Source organism: Sander lucioperca, chromosome 12 (genome assembly GCF_008315115.2).
Source record: "Sander lucioperca isolate FBNREF2018 chromosome 12, SLUC_FBN_1.2, whole genome shotgun sequence".
NCBI classification, from domain to species: Eukaryota; Metazoa; Chordata; class Actinopteri; order Perciformes; family Percidae; genus Sander; species Sander lucioperca.
Genome location: NC_050184.1, coordinates 13888176 through 13912097, shown reverse-complemented (window position 1 = coordinate 13912097; position 23922 = coordinate 13888176). Strand labels below are relative to the sequence as shown.

The 23922-nt window shown below is 41.4% G+C and overlaps 2 protein-coding genes across 4 annotated transcripts in view; both read right to left on the bottom strand.

The window, feature by feature from the left end:
• The window catches only part of LOC116040752 (MICOS complex subunit mic25a-like), a 99601-nt gene extending 81645 nt beyond the window's left edge, over positions 1-17956 (bottom strand). For 2 of the 3 annotated variants that reach the window (XM_031286369.2, XM_031286371.2), the window contains exons 1-4: positions 17729-17956; positions 15395-15488; positions 14340-14460; positions 12230-12374 (exon numbers count right to left, since the gene is read on the bottom strand). In XM_031286369.2, coding sequence (XP_031142229.1) covers positions 12230-12374; positions 14340-14460; positions 15395-15488; positions 17729-17812 — 444 coding nt within the window. In that variant the 5' untranslated portion in view covers positions 17813-17956. The remainder of the gene's footprint in view (positions 1-12229; positions 12375-14339; positions 14461-15394; positions 15489-17728) is intronic. The other variant, XM_031286370.2, reaches the window with a different exon arrangement.
• A 335-nt stretch (positions 17957-18291) lies between these two features.
• LOC116040751 (E3 ubiquitin/ISG15 ligase TRIM25-like) lies at positions 18292-23721 on the bottom strand. The gene is made up of 4 exons (XM_031286368.2): positions 22862-23721; positions 21554-21693; positions 19684-19851; positions 18292-19280 (listed from the first exon to the last, which is right to left on the bottom strand). Exons 1-4 carry the CDS (start codon positions 23480-23482, stop codon positions 18572-18574), a joined length of 1638 nt encoding a protein of 545 aa, XP_031142228.1. The 5' UTR covers positions 23483-23721; the 3' UTR covers positions 18292-18571.
• Between the last annotated feature and the right edge of the window lie 201 nt (positions 23722-23922).

The following is a 23922-nucleotide window of genomic DNA, read 5'->3' as shown; positions in this document are numbered from 1 at the left end:
ATATAATTACAGTTTCGAAATTATATTTAGAAAGATGACCCAGTATTACCCTTTAACTGCTTCAGTGAGCTACAGCGCACTCATCTTTTACGTAAAAATTAGACTTTTTGTCAACTGTAAGTATGCCTGAGACGAGCCAATTTTGCAGCAACATTATTGCTAATAGCTGGAAATAAAAGGCAATCTAATCTGATGTCAATTCTTTTCTCAGTCTGTCCCTTTTTTTTTTTTTCTTTTTTCTTTTTTTTTTAAACCAAGATTTACCGAACTTCCTGTCTGTCTGCCTGCTCACTTGGCTCATCTTACCTAACTGTGCAGTGAGGGAAGCTGAGCTCACAGTCAGCCTAACAACTTTACATGCAGAACCATGTCAGTTCCTGCAGATTACAATTACTGATATAACTGCAGGCTTATCTGCACCTCACCAACTCAACTCCTTCATTCTCCTCTTTCCCTCTATTTCTGTCCATGTCACTCCTGCCATCTCCCCATCTCCTCTGCCCCCTCATTTTCCCAAACATTCTTTTCCCCATTCACTCTTACCTTCCTCCCCTTTACTATTCTTACTCTTTATTCCTCCTTGTTTTTTTCTCCCCAAACACAAGGACAAGCTCTGTGATTAACTGTGCATGAGTTCATACGCCTGAGCGCACATCTATGTGAATATATGCATTTGAACCTTACATGTATCCATGCCAAATTAAAGCATATGTGTGCCTGGTATTCATACAGTCAGACTCTTTAAATTGCTTGAAGGATGTACATCAATTGAAATTCAAGTCAAAACCTGTGCAAAGCTAAGCAACTCATTTAACCTGTTTTTCACTCATCTAAATGGCATAATAGCAGCGTGTTACCATATGTCTGACTAAATAAGCAGTCAGAGGAGTACATGATAAATCATTAAGCTATTCACAAGCTCATATGTACTACTATAATGAAGCATGTCCCCATCTGGTTCTATCCTGTGTGCGTGCGTGCGTGCGTGCGTGCGTGCGTGCGTGCGTGCGTGCGTGCGTGCGTGAACACAGCTGTTTCTCTCACACCCGTAACCAAAATCTGAATGAGTTTACTGAGTGTGTAAAAGAGAGACAACACTGTCGCTCCATCAGCAGAGAATCTCCAGCTGATTACATGGGTTTGGGTATAAACAAGTGAGGCAGGTTTGTCCAATCAGAGCCAACATCTGGCTCATTCCAGCAGGGCTGCTTGACAAACAGACAGACAAGAGGGAACCCAGCACTATCTTGCTCTGAAGTGGTGCTGCTGCCTCAGAATACCATCTGGGAATTAAACACCGGGGATTTAGAATAACGTTTGGCTTTATGGTCTTTGCAGTAAAATAGTGGTGGTACTGTTAAGGGGAGTATTCCTGAGACGTGATGGCCATTCTGTGCAAGTGCTTTTGATATGAAGTACTTTAATGGCACTTAAATCAACACGGTAGATATGTACATAGAAAGAAATACCATAACAATTTGTTATGTTATGATATTAATAGGTTATGTGAAAATTAAAATTTAAATAACGTGAAATCATATCAAATACAATTCCAGTGAAATGTAATCCTGTTGGTTCCTGTATGCATTAAAAACAGTAATAACAAATATATATGTGTATGATGGGGCAGGGCAGTCTTAGTCAGTGTCCTCATTCATGATCCTAGTGGCCTGAGGGTAGAAGCTCCTCCTAAGCCTCTCAGCGTTGCCCTGGCGTATCTGGTACCTTCTTCCCAACCTCAACAGGGTGAAAAGGCTGTTACTGGGTTGTTTGGAACTTTAAAGATTTTCCTAGGCTTTTTCTTGCAGCGCCTGGATTAAATATCCTATAGGCAGGGTAGGGCACCACCTATTGTACGTTCAGCCAAATGAACTGCTCTCTGCAAGGGCCTTGCGGTCTTGTTCGGTGCCGTTTTCGTACCAGGCAGTGGTGCTCCCCGTCAGGACGCACGGTATGATGCAGGAGTAGAAATTTCTCAGTATTTGAGGGGACATTCGAAATTTCCTCAGGCGTCATAGTTGAAACAGTCCCTGCCTTGCCTTTTATAGTATTGTCATCAGGGTTATCTTGGCTTGGGAATTTCTTAAACAAATAGCCTGTGTTACAAACTGGGGGTTATGGAATTTGACAGATGTGGGGGTTTACCAGGCAGGTAGGGTCCATTGGAAGATTCTATTGAGGTGGATTATGAGAAAAGTAGGATGCAGTGTATTTGGAGTATCTCAGCCTTTGCTGCTTTACATTTTAACCATTCCTTTTTTTTGTAATTGTCCCCTGTGAGTTCCCCAACTTTATGCAAATACAAAAGAAGCTCAGCGTAAATTCTTTCAGGAAGACTTCTAAACTTCATCCACCTCACTTTCTCTCTCTTCCTAAAACTGATCAGCTGTTTCGAGGCGTTCACTGCTCAGTTAAACCAACCAGAATTGGCCATGAATTTCACGAGCTAATCACAGCACGGCATCCCTGCTTTAATTCTGTTCTTCTCTCTGCTGCGGTCAGTGGTCATTTCAGGCAAAGCGTGCAACCCTCCTTCTCCCCTTCCTCCTCCAGTCATCGTCACCCACTGCACCCTGGGTCAGACCGCTCCCGTCGGCATCTTCGGTCCGGTCTCCAGGCTCCTTCACCACCACCACCACCAGTGCCTAGACTCCATCAGGGGGATATGCCTTGGCTTATCTACCCCTTTAAAATTAGTTTTATAACGATGGAGTCTAATCTCCAAAGACTATGTGCATTTCATATTATGCATATGTACAAATAAACCTTTGCATATTTGCAACAAAGTCTCTCCTGATTTAATTTTGAATCGCTGGAGTATCCCTTCAAAAAAAAAAAAAAAATCATTGGAATATACTGTATGTCTTTCTTTGAACAGAAAGTACTTTGTGAAATAAAAGTAGCATATTTTACGCACGTAACTACAGTGATTGTGCATTGGGCTCTGAGTGCTGCCAAACAGACTGAGCACTGAAGCTGCTGCTGCTCAGGTTACGCCTCCTGTGTAGACACGGTGTAAGTCTTTCACCATATGTGGTTAATTGTGTTGGAACTGCAATCCTGACTAACACAAGACAATTATAAAGTTTTATTTATTTCATTTCCGTGGCCTTTTGGGGACTACTTTCCAGCTGTGGCAAAGTAATGTAAATGAAACACTGTGGTTGCTGTTGCTTGTAATAAACAAGAGAAAGGCTATAATTACAGATTATCTGCTACATACTTCTTTTTTGACTGTATATGACTCACAGAAAGAGTGTTAATACGCCAGCAAAGATATATAAGCATACACAAAAGTACACAGGTAGTGACTATAGTGAAAACAAACTTGAGTCAACTGTTCCAAATTTGAAAAAAGCTAATTACTTCTTACTCTCTGCATGTGATATTTTCCTTGAAGACTAAAGTAGTTTGAACATTACAATAAAATGTTCCCTGTCTCTACAGCCAACTGTCACGTAATACAAATAATTGGAGAGATACAAGGTCATGGAGGAGAGATTAGGTATATTGGATTAACATGGGGAACCTAGGCATTGACGTTTGTGACTGGCATTAAGAGAATTTCACACTTGAAATGTAACTTTATATACTGCATGTTGGGCTCAGAGACAAAGTAACAGACAGAAGAAAGAGAGAAAATAAAGAGAGAGAGAGAGAGAGAGAGAGAGAGAGAGAGAGAGAGAGAGAGAGAGAGATGCTTCCACGTTAATGTGAAATCAGTGAAACATTGAGTAGGCTTTTGTTGCCATCTAGTGTCCCTTGGAGGAACTCGGTAATCCAGCATTTCAACATATCTGCTATTGAGTAAAAATTGACATATATAAAGTAACTAATAATTCTGACTGAAATTGAACTTTTGGCGATGCAAATCAACACTTCACCTTTGTCTTTGGCTCTATACAGTCTGAAAGAAATTCTTGTCTCACCTCTCGCATTATAACCCCGCTGTGGTTTACTTGTACCAGTACCTGGAAGAGCACCACTACCTTGTAAACCTGTTATATTGTTCAACTTGTGGCGGTTCAACATTTAGAATGCAATCGCTGATGGACGTGAAAATATCCCCGTGACAAATTCACCTCCAGAAGTATAACCTCTTGTGTTTAACGGTCACAGAGAGCTGAGCTTTTCTATCAATCTGCCATGCCCATATCATTTAAATGGGACAACTTTACCATCTGTTTTACAGTGAGCATTGAAGAAAATTTTTAAATGGTTGACCTCCCCTTTAGTTTTGATCTGTGAGGCCCTAAAGATTTTTCCTGGACAGTAGTTGGGTGTTGGATACAGGACGGGGACACTAGAGTGCACCAATTTTCTCGTGAAGTGTTATTACGCATAATTTGCAAACAAAAATGTATGCTATTAGAATAATATGAAAAATGCTATTATGTACGCATAGTAACTTTAACCAGCTTGCATTTCTCCCTGTCGCATTATGTCCTCATAGGATACAACTGATTCACCTGTGCTTTACAGGCATTTTCAAGGAATGAGAAAAGCGTGGATGGCATTTTGTTAAAGGGCAGCTAATAAAATAGGCTTCCTAATTGTTCTGAAAGAACAGAGAGAGAGAGAGAGAGAGAGAGAGAGAGAGAGAGAGAGAAAGAGAGAGAGAAATTTACCATATGCTAATGTGGCTTATAACCTTTTTTTGCTTTCAACAGGCACCAAAAGGCCATTAACACATTATAAAAAGAGAAAATCCCTTTTAGCCCTTTAGTTCGACTTGCTTCCTTTCTTTCCATTCTCCTGTTCCCCTCTCTCATTCTGAAATTAATCTGCGGAAGATTTGCTATTAACAAAGACTATTCACAGTGGGTGAGGGCCTTGGCTTAAAGATGAAGAAAAAGAGAGGGGAATGGCGGGATCAGGCAGTTCACTGAGAAGAGGACAAAAGACAGAAGGAAATGAGTGAGGGAGTGAAAGGCGGAGAAAAGAAGGACATCATTGCCTGGCTCTCTCTGACGTAACTCAGTGCCTTGCCCACACACACACACGCACACACACACACACACACACACACACACACAGGACAGGAAACCCTTAGTCACCTGTAGCACCTTCTCTCCCTTCTCCTCACACCTTTGTTCCACACTCAAGGCTTAGCTCTGTACCATGGGTGATTCTCAAGTCTCTTATTTGATATGTCCTCGCTCCTCGCTTAAACAGGAAGTCATCTTAAAGGCCGTCGCAAAGCTCTTATACCCAGGGGTGTCGGACTGGGGGTGAAAAGGGGACTGAGTACCCAAGGCCCTGATGTGAGGAGGGCCCAAAAAGATGCTTATAATAATGCTATTATGTACACATAGTCATTTTAACCAGCTTGCATCTCTCTCTGTCGCATTATGTCCTCGTAGGATACAACTGATTCACCTGTGCTTTAAGACCAGTTTAGACCAAAGACTCGCGACGGGACTAAACCGTTTTAGAACATTGCAGAGAAAAGTTGCAGCGATCTGAACTGGCCCATCTCAGCTTGACTCAAGCCAGCTGATGGTGGCATCCTGCGACTCAGGCTAGATGTTTAGACGAGAGTTTTGGGGGGGAAATCTGCGTGCATGTGGTGACGCAAAAGTGTGTGAAATTCGATGTAGTATGCATGCCAGGCGGCTAGGTGACACTGCCACACAATACAACCAAGGCCGCGCGCCTACGTAGAACCTTCCTTCTACTTCTCTCCTTAGTAGCGCGAAACCAAAACATGTCGAAGCGAACAACAAAAGCTTGTCTGGAAAGACGAGGACGTGGAGTTGCATGTTTGTCTGATGATGACCGGCAAAGTCAACCATGATAAGCCACAGCACAGCACCCACGGGAGCACTACCAATACCAATTTTTTCGTTTTCACCCACGAGCGTCATCGTGTAAACAGGGCCTTAGCTGGTCAAGTCGTAGAGGCTGGTTTTAGAACGTAAGGGATGTTACCTGTTTCAACAGCCAATAGCAAAGTCAGCTTGTAAAGTCAGCTACAAACTATAGAAATAAAATATGATCAATAACATTTCATTTCTATGTTACAAACTGTTAACTGGTCGAAATGGCAGATAGACGGAGGCTCAACGTGCGCCAGCGTGCACGTACGGTCGAGCGAGCTAGAGAGTGACTGAAGAGAGGGAGCGCCTAGGACAAAGCTGTGAATGAGAGAAATACAAACGTGTTATCGCTGTTTCATCACTAGAAATGTAACTGTAGCAAGCATCTCACTATCACTACCGTTATCCACATTCATATTAAGACGCAACAAATGATATATTCAGCTACAAAAAGCCTGGAAGTCGGAAGTTTGAACGGAAGAGTTGTTGCTATGGAGATGATACACCGTCTCGTCGCATTGGTGGAAACTGGCAGGTTTCAGAATGCTGCAGACCGGTACGTTGCAAGTAGTTGCAAGTTTCAACTTGTGTTGTGGCGAATCCTTGGTCTGAACTGTGCTTTACATGTAGCACATGTGGGAAGGGAAGGGGCCCATATAGAATGCCTTTCTACAGTGCCCAGAATTTTGTGGTATGCCCCTGCTTATTCCTGCCCTGAAGAGTGAGGATCGTAGCCTGGCTCCGCCCTCCTACGTACTTCCGCTCAATTTTCATTTTCCTCCAGTATGTCGTCTGGGTTTGCGGTATATTTGCGGATTTTCTCCGGCCAATCTTTACCGGTCCAATCAAGGAACAGAGGGAGTGGCTGAGAACGATGACGTTGAGGTTGTGCGCTAGTTTCAGTTGTAGTTCCGTAATGGCGACGGAGAAAGATGCGAGCGAAGCCATTCCATATCCATAAGTTAAAGCCCAAGCAAGAACAGTCTTTGCTGAGTTTGTTTGTTGGTGGCCATGATGTTGTGGCCCTCCTCCCCACGGAGTTCGGGAAAAGTTAGATTTTCCAGCTCGCTCCGTTAGTGGTGAAGGAGTTGGCTAAGGCGAACGCTAGCGATGCTAAGCCGAACGTTAGCGATCGGTTATGGCAGATCCAGAGTGGCTCTGGGCAGATCCAATAGTTTTAAACTTCAGAGTATCCGCCTTCAAGGAAGTTAACACTTGTCAATGAAGAGTGGCCAGACTCTGTACAAATGAAATGTACGATAGCCTGGTAGGACCAGGCTATGAGGATCGAGGATCAAGGAGGGATCTATTACCAGTAGGTCACTTAGGTCTTCTGACCGGGGCTTACTGGTAGCCCTCGACTGTGGCTCGACTAAAAAACAAAAAAAGGTGACCAAGCCTTTGAAGCAGTGGCTCAGACACTGTGGAACGCCCTTCCTGCCGTCATACGTTCTATTCAATTCAATTTTACTTTATTTATAGTGTCAAATCATAACAGAAGTTATCTCGGGGCACTTTACAAATAGAGAAGGTACACCACACTGTATAGTTCTGTGGTCTCTGTTGACACTTTTTAAAAAGCAGCTGAAGACTCAACTATTTTAACTGGCCTTTGTCTCGCGTTTGTAAATTTCTTTGTTTTTAAGTTTTACTTTACTGTTTTTATTTCTATTTGATTCTTTTTATTGTAATTCTTTTGACTGATTTTTGGTCTTTTAACAATGTTACTCTTGTGAAGAACTGTGTGACTTTGTTCTGTAAATGGTGCTATATTAAATAAACGTATTATTATAATTATTATTATTATAATTATTATTATTATTATTATTATTATTATTATTATTATTATTATTACCACCTCTGAGAAGCTATATGGGAGGACATAGGAGAGCGGCCTTCCCGGAAGCCATGCAGATAAAAGCCGGTTAACTCCGCTCCTACAGCAGGCAAATTTGAACGGGATGGCGTTTTTTCCCCTCCTCCTTGTCCATCATAATAATCGTTTCTGCCAACACCTCTTTTTTTAAACCCTTCATCTTCTCCTTTTCTAAGTCCCCTAAATTGAGCAAAATGTTCAGTCATCTTGTAACCTTCTTTTAAAGCATATTTCCCCCCCTCCTTCTCTTATTCATCCTCCTAAAAGCGTTAAAGAAACGTTACTAATAGTCACTCCTTCCATCTCATCCTCACACTGTTGCTCTCCTTTTCCACGTCTTCATGATCCTGCAGGAAATATTAAATTGCTTGTGAAGGGGTTTTTTTTACCCTCCAGTTCATTCACTCTTCTTCAGCTCAATTCTACAGGAAACGTGTGTCATCGTCTCTTTCATTCCCATTCATTCACGGCTCCTCTTCATTCTTCATCCTAACCCCTTCACAAAATGTTCAGTCACTTCTTTTTCATCCTCACATCCTTCTTGCTCCGAAAATTACTGAGCAAGTGCTTAATCAGCTGTCACGTCCCACTTCTCAGAAGTTCGTCTTTTATCATCCTTTTTCTCCAGGAAATATTGCAGCACTGTCATTTCTTTAAACTTTTTCCTCACAGGGTTTGGAATTAACATGGACCACCTGCCAAATGTAGGATGGTTTCAACCATGATAGCCAGCCCCCCCAAGCCAGTGTTGTAGTCAAGACCACCTAAACCGAGACCAAGACATCACCAAGACCAGAGTTCAGACCGAGACCAAGACCGAAACTTTGAGGGGTCGAGACCAAGTCAAGACCAAGACCATAGGCGTAATTTACGGCCCCCCCTCGCCCCATTATCAAAACTAGACTAGAGTTTTTGTTCCTTTTTAAGGTTTTGACTGATTTTTCCGCTATTTTTGCAGCTTTTTGAAAATGCTTTTGTCGGCTTTATCATTACGAAAAGCAGCTGTTTTTTTTCTTGCAGGGGTTACATTGGACAAAGAGCTGTGGATGATGGGTGATCATACCCTCTGATTCCACAACAGGGGGGAAAGAAAATCACATTTGAGTAAAAGAATGTGAGCAAATCTGCCCACAATTCATGTGTATTCATAGCACAAGAAACAGTCATTACAAGGAGCCCCGAGCATTAGAAAGTCCGGTCCTGCTCAACCGGTCATTCTGTTCACGACGTCCCTCGGCTTTCTATTAGCTCCGGGAGTGTGTTGGAGTGGAGATAAGACAGCAGCAGGTGGAAGAGGAGGGGGGGGGGGAAGAGAGAGTCACGTGAAACAGGCACCGGCTGGTGTGTAAAACAAGCTCTCCCCTATCCCACGACTATACCTCCAAACCCTGCACGACTCCTATCTCCAGCTCCAGGAAACTCTCAGGGTGCAATTTACCGCTTGCACTGCACTGATAATACTGTCTCCGGGGCAGGAAGTAGAGAGTAATGGGCTGGGATAGAAAAGAGAGAAAGACAGAGGGAGATAGAGGGTCAGGGGTGGGAGCGAAGACAGAAAGAGAGCAAGGAAAAGAGATAGAGAGAGAAAATGGTAAAAAGAGGGGGAGATAGAAAGAGAACAGGGACGTAATAGGTGAAAGGAAGGAGGAGGCCGAAGGAGTATCACCATGGAAATTACAAATGCAATCCCAATTTGTGTCAGTGTGTCTTGACTTGACTCTAAACAAACTTATCTCCTGCTACTGAGAGACCTATATCACTGAACTCACTCGCGTGTCAAACCTAAAGTGTTAAGTCAAAAGTGCTAGAATGACTGCTGACCAAAACTCAACAAAAAAAGGCGTGTGTCATTTCACACACACTACAACAACAGCTTTGCCAACTGGTGGATGATACAGCGGGAATAGGATTTTTCTGATCATCCACCATTTTAATTAAAGGACACATCTCAGTGAAAATCATGGCACAGAAGGCTTTTGCCTTGAGTAAACTACACATGACAGTCAAGGACAAAGGTAATTCAGGCATGTTAGCTGTAATGTGCAAAACTGGAAGAAGTGATTATTTAAATTTAGCCTGGATGCCAGCCGAATTTAGCCCCGCCCACAACATTTGAGGTCGGGAAGTTCGGTCTGGACTCGATCCGTTGTGGAGCAACTATGCTCGAACCAGAGCTTTTCGGACCAATCAAATTGTCAGGGCGGGCTTTATACGATGATGGACAGATGATCAACAGTAACGTAATCAACCACGTCACCAAAGAGCGCTTGGGTTCAATTTGTTTACAACAAAGATGGCTGCCGCTGGAGAATTGAGATGTGTAGATTCCGCCATCGTGTCTGTTATAGAAGATATCGACAGCGCATTCATTTTAAAAGAGGAACAGAGAACCGCGATCACGTATGTATACACATTGCCACACCCGACCGCACGACACGGAAACTGCCGCCTCTGCCTTTGCTCTGTCGAAGCCTGCCTTTGACTTGCAGCTTCTGTGACGTCTGTCTCCGTTGCTCTGATTGGTTGGAGGTCTATCCAATTGAGTGCAGAGGCATTTTCTTTCCCGGTTCGGTTGAAACACGCCCCATAATCACAGCCCAATGGAGCAGTATCAGACTCATATTCTGACTAGAATCTGAGTGTGACGACGTCAGGCTAATTTAAATTAGCAGTATGGCCCTATTTTGGCCTTGGGGTCTTTTCCTCAGGCAGCGGCATATCGGGATCGTAAAGGCAACGTTGCACCAAGAGGTTATAACATATTCATTTCCCCACAAGGAGCAAGTAGGTAAGTATGTGTTGTTTTATTTCTTTTGTTTTTATTTAACTTAAGTGCGTTTAATATTCTTTCATATACATTGTAGAAATAATCCTTTTGGGTATTGTCAATTTAAATTTTAGATGGTAATGTCCTTGCCTATGTATTGCAGTTCATGTTTACCTGTGGTAGCTGGGAGGACTCTCGGGCCTCATTTAAGCTAGCAAGTTTAAAAAGTCATGTGTTTCGGTTCAAATCTACATGGATTGCAAAACTTTAGTAATAATTAATTTGACAGAGATGTTGCCTCATTAGCATATTTTCTGACCGGCTGTAGGGGACTGGAAGAGAGCCTGCCACTGTATGCATACTGATGATTTTGCCCCATTTTTCTTGCTTGGTATTAATGGTTATGGACTTTTATACCATGGTCTGGATTAATACTCGATTCTAATTGGCTGCAGGGTGTCAAATACCGTACAAAGTGATATAGGACATCCACTAAGTAGCGTCCGGTAAAACTGTTTATCCTTCCAAATGAATGTGCTACATTAAAAGAAAAATAATAATAATCTAAATATCTTATTTACAACACTTAGTGTTCCTTCAGTGCCACAAAAGCTGCAAGAGTATGTTACACTGCCCCTCTGAACTTACTTTGTTTCACATTTAGTGAAACAAAGCGGCCGACAGTACACATGGCGTATCATTTGTTGGTGAAAGTCTTGATATTGACTTGAGGACAATGACATGGCTTGATTGCTAGCGTGTCTTGTTGTTAAACATAATGTACATAATATCTTGTTAGCATTACGTTAGCTGGCTGACGTCTCGTGGCTGAGCCAAAGGGTTCTAGCGGACTAGAAATAACTCTCGTTGCCAATTCGTTTCTCAGATACGTCCTATTTACTGGAGCAGTGAACAACGTTTCCATTGCATAAGAACCTTATGGGATGGGAATGATTGTTCCAGCTATTGGTCAAATCCTCAGGTGTTACCATGTAAACGGCGTTATTGTTTGAAAAAAAACTTTAGATTTTGATTTCAGAACGCATGAAGCGACGACGAGGAGACACGAGGGACGGTTGCCTCCGCCAGAGTCGGGCATTAACCCTTACTTATTTTAGGGCTGCATTACTACATTTTCAAACTTCTTTGACCTGTGAGCGACCATCTTACAGCTGCTACAGGAGCACATCTCTATCACCTAAACATCACCAACTAAAGGTCACCACATTCACACAAAAAACCCGGATGAACGCTGTATAACATCAGCTATGTCCGTTTCTCATTTCATTCATTTCATTTCTTATTGCATTTTAAATTTGCCACTGATTTCTAGATATGGGTGTCTGCTGTCAACATGCTTTAGACTAACTGCCAAAGCTTCAGGTACTGATGGACCACCAATGCAAAACTAACAACATTTTGCACAATGAATAGCTATAGTTTCAATGTGGAATATCGTAACAATTATTCAAATTACTAGTCTGTTTAATATTAGCATCACTTTATGCTGACCAGCTCCTGCAATCAATCAACTCATGTCACGGGAAATCATATAAAATACAATTAAATGTGACTAATGTGTTAATGCAATGCTTGAAAAGAGAACAGTTACTTAGTTGATAATTCATTGCTAGCTTCTCTGCTTTTACCACAGCAGTACAGTTGTTTTGTCAACACTATGCACACTCAGTGTGTGTGTGTGTGTGTGTGTGTGTGTGTGTGTGTGTGTGTGTGTGTGTGTGTGTGTGTGTGTGTGTGTGTGTGTACCAGTTGTTTGGCGTTCTCGGCTTCCTGCCGTTTGTGTTGTCTTTCCCGAGTCACGGCTTTAGTCATCTCCTCCCTTGCTGCCTCCCTCTCTCTTTGTGCAACTTTGGCCAATTCCTCCTTCAGGACCGCCTGCTGCCGTTCATAACTGAAACACATGCACACACGCACATAAACACACATATTCATGCTTCCATTTGTTGCATACTATCAGTTTCTGCTTTCCAAATCCAGTCAATTACAGTCAAACTTACTCAACATATTTCCACAAGGGGGCAGCATATACCAAATGTCATCAGACCTGTCAAATTCATGGAGTATCTTAAGGTGTGCTCTTAAAATAATATGAATTCCCTCATAATGAGAAGAATACTGAGAGGGATTGAGAAAACTCAATTTAGCCTTCAGTTTGATCTCCAGTTTAAAATGCAACATTTGTTTTCTACAATGTTTCTTTGTCAGCTTTCAATCAAAAGAGGGAGGGTGTTGAGGGATGCAACGGAATTGTATTGATCCAAGAGACATTTTGACATAGACGACATTACTAAAAGGAGGAATGTCCGATTGAAAAGAACATACGCAAAACTTTTATACTGTTCCCAAGTTAAATCTCCTATCTGTGTTTTCACATTTTTTTAATATTGAGAGCCATCTGGCCCAAAACAATGGACTCTCAAAATGTAACTGTGATGTGGTTCTTTGGCCATAAACCACTGGTGAACTCCATGACATTACGACACACGTTCAGCACATGATGCTAGTAAACTTGCATTTCCCTGGAATCAAAAGGCAGCTAAAAGCCTGGTCTAGACATTGTGTGTACATGTATTCATACAAAGAGAGTACGGAATAAGTAGCTTGGTGATATTCTGAGTGTACGCGGCAAGGTACATATTTAATTGAAAGTAGTTTCACTCTGTGCAATCTAGAGGTGCAATGATGAATCGATTAATCGATTAGTTGTCAACTATTAAATTAATCGTTTGAGTCATTTAAAAAAAAAAAAATAAGAAGATTTCTCTGATTCCAGCTTGTTAAATGTGAATATCTTCTAGTTTCTTCTCTCCTTTGTGACAGTAAACTGATTATCTTTGAGTTTTGGACAAAACAAGACATTTGAGGACGTCCTCTTAGGCTTTGGGAAACACAGATCCACATTTTTCACCATGTTTTGACATTTTTATAGATCAAACAACTAATCGATTAATCGAGAAAATAATTGACAGATTAATCGACTATGAAAATAATCGTTAGTTGCAGCCCTAGTGCAATCATGCATGATACCCATAGTTCAAAAAGATTTGGCATACTTGTTGCTAGCCATTGAATTTCAGAGGAAGCTCCATAGGCCTGTTGCAATATGCAATAAATCAATTAATCGCATGATAAATAAAAATGAGCTTGATCATTTTTAAATGGAAATTATCGCAGCCGGAAAAAAATCCATTTTATTTATTGTTTTTGATTGTTTGGTTTTTATTGCACTGCATTTTTTGTTAACAGAGACTGAGAGTCCATTTTATTTATTGTTTTTGGTTGTTTATTTATTATGAATATTTAAAATGTCTTCCAGTCCCAGTGTTACATATTCTTTAGAAATAAAAGTTTATTGAGCTTTGAAAAGGTGTACCTGCATTATTATGCCATTATCATTATATTAGATGAAAATGGTCTCAGAATGACAATATTATCGTTTATCGCAATAATTCCTGGGACAATTTATTGTCCGGCAAAATTTGTTATCGTGACAGGCCTAAAGCTCCATCATGTTTGTATATAGAGGTTGTTAGAGAAAGCATGAGCCAATCACTCAAATGGTCACAATTCTGTACTGGGGCCTCTTACCCTGCTGCAATTGATTTTAGTTTTCCTGAATGAGCCTTTAAAAATGATAGTGCTTCATTTAATTCTTTTTTATGCAAAAATAAAAGAAAACAAGAGAAGAGGCACTGTGTGTCACTATAAAAAATGAATACTGAGCATATGGCCTGATGTGGCTATTTTTGTACATCTATATTCAAATGTACTTTTATTATCCCCAGGGATAAATCAGCTTGAATGTTTTTCAACCACTAAGGACCTATGTTACAAACCCACATGTTCTTTAACCCACCTTCTCTGTTCTTCCTTAGCGTCGGAGGCTGGTTTGCTAGAGCCGGACTGGGTACTGGGTTGGGCCTGGTGCTGTGTGCTCTGCTGGGGTCGAGAGCTTGAGCTGGGGCTGCGAGAGGCTCCTGGACAAAGACAGAGTGGATATCAAAAAGGGAAAAACTCTTGCAAAAGACAAATTATTATGAACTGGGACAGCTTGCTGACCTAAAGCTTATTAGAAAACAAGCCGTAATGCAGATATAATTAATACATAGTGTAATAAAATGATACCTGGTTATTTAACCTGATAAGGTTTTTTACATTTAAAAAAAATAGTGGTCTGCTATGTACTGTTTGTCTGCTAGAGTTACTTAGCCCTAAAAGTGTTCCGTTTCTGATAGGGAGGGATTTACAAGTGAGAGATTAGAAATAGAATGGTCAATTAATGGTCAAATATGACTCCAATGGATTCTACACTTCCCATAATGTAACTTGAGACCATGTTTTTTTTTTTTCCTGCTGCCTGCATACAGTAGTCTCCAAGATGAGAAATCCTCAGGGCGATTTTATCAGACTTGAGAAAGCTCCTCCAGAGCCACGAAAGTCATCATACAGCTGCAGGGTTCAACGTTAAGGTTGTTGTTGTTTTTTTTTTTTATCTACTTGCCCAAAATCAATTTTTACTGGTCTCTATACAAAAAGGGTTTTTTTGAAAAAAAAAAAAAAAAAAACGTTTGAAAAAAAACATCGAAAGACGGTGAGGAAAACGCTGAAAAAAGCATAAAAAAAAAAACATTCAAAAACAACTTTACAAGTTGCAAGTGAGTTGTTATATTTACTTTGCGTTTTACTTTCCCCGGGCCATCAGGTAACCCTTATTGCTGAACCCTGAGCTGTATTTACAAATTGAGCAGTACACTTCATGACTTGTAAACTAACCTTTATGTATGTCCAAATGTTGGAATTAGAAGTCTACAAGTTTCACTACTAAGACACATTCTTTACATTCCTTTTCAGGACACACACACTACGTGCATTTACTACTGTACCTATACTGTTATTGAAGGTGCATGATACCTGTGTCTTTCTGAGGGCTTGAGGTCGATGGGGATGTGCGTTCTGGAGCAATGTTAGCTACTCCTCTCATCCTCTGGAGAACATCTTCTGACAGCTAGGAAGGGATAAAGAGCAAATAAAAAAAAGACAAAGATAGGTAAGGCTAGAGACACAGAATTTAAACTTTTTTTTATTCTTCGCTTTTGTTTCTTTTAAAACAATGAGAAGCCTTTCTGCAAATTTCCACAAACTTAACAGTTTACCGGAGTTTAAAGCATATAATGTGCATTAAGGGGTATCATCTTTAATCAAATAAAAATCTAACTTTTATCTTTTTTTAAACCTTTGGTGTGCCAAATGCGCCAGAAAACAGTGGGTCACTGTAGCTCAACCATGTGTGTGTGTGTGTGTGTGTGTGTGTGTGTGTGTGTGTGTGTGTGTGTGTGTGTGTGTGTGTGTGTGTCTCCAGGGAAATGGTTAAACCTAGTTACATTAAAAAAAACCACATGAGGCAGCAGCAGCCACTGACTCACTGTTTCTATGACTCACAAGATTTGAATGTGCAGGCAGGGTTGTTTTGGTGTTTTACAGATATCTTACAAACATACATTTTCACAATCATTATGATGTACTGAAGTACCAGAACTATACACTCTTAACTTGCTTGAATTGCACAGGTTTATCTTTTACATTCCAGTGGTTGTGAGTACAGCTAGGTCTAAAGATGCCTTCAAATCCTACGGGAAATTTGGAGATTACATCCAACAAGTGTGTGTGTGTGTGTGTGTGTGTGTGTGTGTGTGTGTGTGTGTGTGTGTGTGTCTTCATTAATCTGTCATTTTGAAAGCAGCCCATAATTAGAGTTAGCACCAAGCTGAAAAGCAATACTTACTCCACTTCTAGTTGAGAAGTTTCTGGCCTGTTGTACCTGTGACAAACACCCAGCATTTCTGTTGGGTGTGGTCACAAGAGTGCTCTGCCTGTAACCGCACTTCTACATCACTACAGCAAGGTGAGAACCTCAACCACTTATGGCCAGCAAAAAAACTTATATAAAAACTTTTCTGCTGGTGTAAAGTTGCACTTTATCAGTTAAAAAAACCTCCATCACGACACAAAATCTGTAAGGGTTTTGGCTACAAAAAATATTAAACACAGTCAGTTTTGACAGTCTTTCCGGGAAACTCTAATTTAATATTGTAAAAGAGAGGATGGAGTTGAGCATGCAAAGGTGAAAAGGGGTCATAGGCTAGGCTCAAACATGCTGCAAAGGTTGTCGTTTTCATACACTGTTCAATGTGCTGTTCCTGCTAATCATTTTCTTTCAGTGTTAAACACATTCTTTTTTTGCTTTACTCCCCTGCCTGTGCAAAGGTATTTGTATGGTGACATGAAGTCTTTTTTAATACATTTAGGATTGGAGCATTTGCTTTTATTCAACAAATCTATGCTAATGTAAATGCAACAGAATCATTGTAATGTTAATACATGAATGCATAAAAGGTCTCCATTTTAATATGATTAATTGTGCAGCACGCATTATCACTATTAACACAATTTAAGAGAGTATAGTTTAGTATTGCTGGCTACATGTAGTTGTCTTACTTACGGTATTACTGTATTATATAGCACTTCGGAAAATTTCGACATTTACAATAGCACTGGAAGGCAGCAGTGTCAAAAGGCACAGCACGCCAAACTTCATTCGAAATTTGCCAATTTAAAGGCACCTGCGTTATAGACAAATATCGTCATAGCTACAACAACATTTGAATCTCATTGATTTAGCAATGCTTTCACCGTGCAATTGAAATGTTCGAACAAAATACTAACGAGCGTAAATTATTCGTTCGCCTCTTAACTGCTAACATAACGTTAGCTGAACGCCTTATATTCAACATTGATAGCAAATGCAAGACGTTAGGTAGCTAGCTAGTGAATTGTAAAAAGAAATGTGGGATTTCTAATTAATGTAGTACTGCTGAGTAAATAGTTTATGTGCCGAATTGACCAGAAGACCATTAACGTTTCTAAATGACGTTGGTCATCTGCCAGATAATGTTATTTTGCCGATAAACAAGGCATTTGCATTCTGCAAATTATTACGACTGGAGTTTGGCGTAACGTAAAAGGGTCGTTTCAGGTCGTACATCAACCTGCTCCAGCCCCTGTATCCCTTTACATCCTCCTCATTTCAGCAGTCGCTTTACTTGATAGATCTAACGTTAGTTCAACTCAGAATAAACTGGTATTTCATTTGCTATGCTGCAACACGCTAAGTAGCTAGTTAGCAGTAGGCGTAACACTAAAGTGACGTTAGCATGGCTTATCAAACGCTAGCTAAATTAGCATTACCTTGACTCCACGAAGAATCCTGACTCTGTCCTCATCATCGACACCAAAAGACACTTTTCTGGTCGTACTCTCTCCCGAGCCCATGGCTTCTGATGTGAAGTGGCAGCTTTGCTAACGTTAATGGCCTGGTGTTGAATAATGTTACTAACATGAATTAATGTTAGTGTACTGCCCAATGACAAAATGTGTGACAGATGGGATCTGGGTTGCCAAATACTTCTTAATCCATCCCCCTTTTACAGATGTGTATAAAAGCCGGAGCATGGTTTCCTATTAAATTAAAGTCAATTTAATTATCCCTAACACAATTCTGCATATGTATGGTGCATTTAGGTACAATACAAAACGGTTGAATCACTGTTAGTTACCTAGCCACAGCCCAACCTGGCAACCCCAATGTCATACAAACCATAGTACCTGTGTAAATGACCTGCCAAGAGCCATTATACTGTGCATACACAAATAATAATAATTGTTATTATATTATTATTATTAAATACGCACACACACACACACACACACACACACACACACATACATACACATACAAATATGGATAAACAGACATTAACACAATAGTTTATTTGTAGCATAAACACAACCATGTCTCATATTCAGCCCAAATTCAGTGTTCAAGTTCAAGCACATCAATGTTTACTGTATATAAGGAAAATAAAAAGAAATCTTCTTATCCAATCTGCACTTTTTTAATGTATTTCCATACTGGAGTTTGAAGGAAAGCAGTGAATACAAAAGTAAGAAACATTTTTTTTAGATGGAGGCAAATTTACTTGGTTGAACACCCAAATCTAAAATCTTAAAATAGAAAAATAGAAGTTGTGTTTACATCCCACTGTGCAGTGTGATCCAGGACTCTGGTGTGTTTGAATGTATACTGAACGCTGGGTAAACCTGCTCCTTAAACACAGCCCTGAAGGTGTGGAGGTGCTCCCTGTGTCCTTTGATGTTGTGGAACATCAATGTTCCAGCCTCATAGTCCAGCACTATCTCAATCCTCAGCAGATGATTGGCCATTTCCCCCAGAGCCACAGTGCACGAGGACTGGCACCCTGTCAGCTTGTTGTTTTTCCATTGCAGCCGCCAGGAAACAGAGTTGTGTCCTAAACGACTGTGGTCACCACGGCGGGGGATGCTCTTGTAACACACACCCAGCGACCACATGCTGTTGGAGCCCACTTCTACCACCCATATGTGCACGCCACTCGAAAACCCCTGCCTGCAAAGAACCTGGGCAGCGCTTGTAAAACGCTCTGGGTGCTCTGCATATGACTGCTTGGTAGGGCTGTACTTGACTGTGTGCAGATCATTGGAGACTATCAGGCTGGGGTGGGCAGTGCAGAGGTTGAAGGTGAGGTCCAGGGGGCTCAGGAGGAGGTGGAGGGAATTCAGGAGGCGGGTCATATCTGAGCGGAAGTCTTGGGTTTTGAGGCTTGCCTGGAGACGCTTGGTGTTCAGTGGAACCTTTGAGGGGATCGTGGAGGGAACTGTGTCTGTGACGACTTCTCTCAGCTTATGTTCAATCAGCATGAACCTGGAGAGCAGAAGAATTTCCTCAGTTGATTTCCATGTCATGCTACCATGAATTAGCGTCATGTCTTTACTTACAGTATGTTAGCTGCATGAATGCACAGACATACAACGGCCTGGAAAACATTTTCCTAGTGTGTGTGTGTGTGTGTGTGTGTGTGTGTGTGTGTGTGTGTGTGTGTGTGTGTGTGTGTGTGTGTGTGTGTGTGTGGACTTATCCGTTTGTTTTATATTTTAGAAGTGCTAATAGTGCACACGTTCATTCGGCACATTATTATATACACTACCGTATATATTACCTCAGTTTGTAAAGCTGATAATAGCTTCTTAGTAGTTTATTTTTCCTAGTATGTTTTTTGTTGTATTTTTCATTTTAATTTTAAAAGCAATATAGATTTCTGTTGTACCTGTGTATGAAGATGCAGGTGTCTGTCTCACTGAGGGCCTGTGTGGCACATCGCTGCGCCTCCATTAACTTCTGCTGTCGCTCTTTGAGTGCACTCAGTCCGAGGAGCCTGCGTTTTCTGCACTGGTCTCTCTCCTCCTCCAATATCGCACATAGACGTCCCTTGTACCTGAACACAACACAACAACGGTACGTAAAAATGAGTGTAAACTGTGAGCTCCTGTCAGCAAAAATCGTCATAATGATTCTCCACCTATTATTGCTAGCATTGCTCGACAGTATGTTGTGTGGTTCGCTTCATATGCTAGGACGGCAGTTTCTTTTATTTCAGTTTTTTTTTTTCTTTTACACGTAAGGAAATCAAACTTTACAAAACAGATGAATGAGATTAACTATCATTTAGTCCAGTTTTAGAGCTGTTAATGAATAGTCCATGACATTTAAACACTATTACTTTGGTCGAAAAGTCTAAAAACGCTGATAAGCTGGATTCATCACATCAAATATTTGGTCTACTGAGTTCTGGCATGCAATTTTATCTGCAAAAGTCACTGCCTGATCCTGCTCTTTAAAGGTCCCATGGCATGAAAATTTCACTTTATGAGGTTGTTTAACATTAATATGAGTTCCCCCAGCCTGCTTATCGTCCCCAAGTGGCTAGAATTGGCGATAGGTGTAAACCGAGCCCTGAGTATCCTGCTCTGCCTTTGAGAAAATGAAAGCTCAGATGGGCCGATCTGGAATCTCCTCCTTATGACGTCATAAGGGGAAAGGTTACCTCCCCTTTCTCTGCTTTGCCCGCCCAGAGAATTTGGCCCACCCATGAGAAAGAGAGAGACATCATGGCTTGCAAACAAGCGAAGCATGGCAGTTGGTCAAGGCCACACTACCACCCTCCACCTTGCTCCCCCTCTCTCCTCCTCAATAGCATTTAAAGCTACAGACACAGAAATGGCACATACTAAAGAAAAGCTCATTGTAGGACTGGCTCTAGTGGCTGTAATTCTGCACCGAGGCTAAATTTCGGGAAAGAGACTTCAGATTAGAGTTTAGATTCTCTGCCCGAGCCCAAACCGGACCCGACCCGGGCCGATATTTTCCGCCGCTATCCTCGGTCCGGGCCGGGCCCTTGATCAAGGATTTGTGTTTTTTTAATCATTACTTTATTAGCCTAATTCAGTGGGGAGAAAGCTATGCCTCTCCATCTTCTCGTCCTTGTTGCATTATCGGTATTTATTAAGATAATTCTAAACAGATTTCCGTAGTTCAAACAACTCGGAATTGTAGTTGAGAACGTCAGTTATAACGGCCCACGTAATAAAAAAATTGCCGGGTTTAAATCGGGCTTGGGCTCATAATTACAGTTAATGTGTCTGGCCGGGCTCGGACGCAACGTGCATGGGCTCGGTTAGGGTCGGGCTTGATTTTTTTCGGCCCGATCTAAGCTCTACTTCAGATACATTATTAGGGGACCACTAAGGCCTATATAAAAGCATCCAAAAAGCAGCATATCATAGGACCTTTAAGACTAAAAGAGTAACTGCTTCTGATAATCTAATGCACTATAATATATGTACAATAAATCGTACTGTGACTGACTTTACACATAACCTGTGAATTATTTACATCACATGACATCATCTTTGTCCAACTAAGCCCTGCCCACCTCAAACCAGGGAGATGAGGACAGAGAAACAGCACAGGCAAACCTCTCATGTTAAAAACACAAAACAAACAGAACATTGTGTTTATATGACTTCGCTTGACATTGCTTATAGTAAGACATTTGCATCTTTTAATACATCTGCTTTAGGACAGCACATTTTACTTTTTAAGGCAGGATCAATACCAGCACAGGTGCAGTATATTACCTGTCCACCAGTGCAGCCATTCCGTCCATGACAGTGACAGCCTTGTTGACCACTCTGTCCCCTGAAGCTTCAGAGGCTCCTTGCTCCTCTGCTGTCCTCTGTAGGAGACTCTCTGTCTTCAGCAGCCTGCTAGAAACCCCCTGCAAACACAGATTTACGTAACACACACTAGAGATTTGTGTGTTTTACACTTCACTAAGTAATCTCTAACATATATCTACATACATACATTTACACAGCCAGGGCTGTATATTAAAGGACAAATCCGGCGCAAAATGAACCTAGGGGTTAATAACAAATGTGTAACGAGCCGACCGTTCTCTGGGATGTGTTTTCACACTAATCGAATGTGACCAGTTTTAGCGCAAACCGCTAATTAGCTTATAACGCTATTCGGGGCACGGGTAAAGTAAAAAGAAATCGCTATTTCTATACTACTAACAAGGCTCAAACTACACCACACTTCCACGGTAGCATAATGAGGGTCCCTACATGTAAACCGAAGCATTGAGAACTTTGTAAGTGTACAGACAGTTCAACTGGTCGTCACTGTTTTGCTAAGATGGCGCCTGCCTGTATACGTAAACCGTACTGTCTTTCTAAATTATCTTTTTAATAAACTGTCTGTACACATACAAAGTTCTCAATGTGTGTGTGTGTGTATATATATATATATATATATATATATATATATATATAGTATAGTAAAGTATATATATCAGTCACCTGAATCTGAGAACTGGGTTTTACCCTGTCAAAAGTCATTACACTGGACTCGTTAGTCAGGCAATTTTTACATTCTTATCATTCATTAGTTCCGAAGCAAAATGGCATTGTGCCCGATAGCCACTAGACTCAAACCTTTTCATTGTTGTTTAGCAACTGGCATAAAGTTAAGCCTCTTCATCATTGCTCGACATTCAGCACTCCCTAAAGTGCTCTGTTTGATTCAAGCAAAAGTAAATATTCATTCATTATTAATTCATTTTCAGAAACGTTATTCTTGTCTGTCAAATTGTGTGCTTGCCTGAAGATAAGTTTCACATTTTTGCGTTCAGACCTGTTGCACTGACTAATAGAATCTTTAGGATACCAATATAATTCAATGTTTCTAATTTCCCGATGACAAAGTTCTTTCCAGGAAATTATTCAGAAATTTGACTGTAAAATAAAACACTATCCTTTGTTTTACTTTATCACCAATTCCCAATATTGCAGAGATTTGCAAAACTGATGCTAAAATATCACCGTAGGAAAATTGTCTGTGGAATAAAAGTCTGGTAAATGTAAATGAAACCACAGAAGGACCTTGGTGCAGCTCTCCAGCGCTCGCCTCATCTCCTCCTCGGCTAGACTGAAGGTGAGAACATCGTGGTTCTGGTGATGGCCTCCTGTGTAGCACGTGCTGCACATCAAAGTCATGTCGTTGGAACAGAAATACTCAAGGGCCAGCCGGTGAGTGGCACAGCTCTTCAACCCCAGCTCATTCAGGGGTTCCACCATAGTGTGTGCCCTGAACGCCGCCTTCTCATGGTGTCTCTGAAGGTGCCTGGGACACAGAGACACTTCACATTTCAGGCAGGTCTTCACAGCCAGCGACTGCTCATCTATACAGTGGTCGCAGAAAACCTCCGTCTTCTCAGGCTCCGTCTCAGGCTTCCTGCTGTACAGCTGTGGTGTGGTGGCTCGGTAACCTTCGATGATGCTGGAGAGTTTGAAGTTTTTCTGCAGGGACTCCACACCCTGATACTCCATGCGGCACTCTGGGCAACGTGGAAGGGTTGTGTCCCTCTTGTCGGCGGTCTTCCAGATGCAGGCTCGGCAGTAGTTGTGTCCACAGGTGAGAACCACCGGATCAGAGAACAGTTGAAGGCAGATAGGGCAGCTCAGCTCGAAGACTAGCTGATCCTCTGGCTTGGAGAAAGACATGATGGGAGGTAATGAGGTTGGTCGTTTCTTTTGTTACTTGCCGATTATTTCTTTTCTCATGTCACTCTTGGTGTCAAAACCTCCCAACCGTCTTACCCCGTTTTCACCTTTTTTTGTCCTAAAACTATATCTCTCGTTCCTTCTTCACTCCGTCTCTTCTTTCCACCCTGGTGAGGCTACAGGTGAGTCTACAATGACAACAGGTAATATAGGCAGTATATACAGAGCAAACAAGGAAGTCTTCAGCCTTTAACAATGTATCAGAATAGTAGGAGGAGTATCCACAAATGTGTGCAGGACAGCATTACTTTCCATGAGGCCCTGTGGTTTGTGCTAACAGAAATTTCCACCAGCATAGGGGATGCTGTTGCTGGTGACAATATGCTACACCTGACAGCAGTCATGTCCGTTCAGAGCTCGTTTTGGAAATTAGAAAGTAA

What these genes read in the sequence shown, in the direction of transcription:
- LOC116040751 (XM_031286368.2), bottom strand. Translation starts at nt 23,482, where the DNA reads ATGTCTTTCTCCAAGCCAGAGGATCAGCTAGTCTTCGAGCTGAGCTGC. An exon ending in ATGGCTGCACTGGTGGACAG is followed by an intron (nt 19,852 to 21,553) that starts GTAATATACTGC and finishes TGTTGTGTTCAG; the next exon opens with GTACAAGGGACGTCTATGTG. An exon ending in ACCTGCATCTTCATACACAG is followed by an intron (nt 19,281 to 19,683) that starts GTACAACAGAAA and finishes TCTGCTCTCCAG; the next exon opens with GTTCATGCTGATTGAACATA.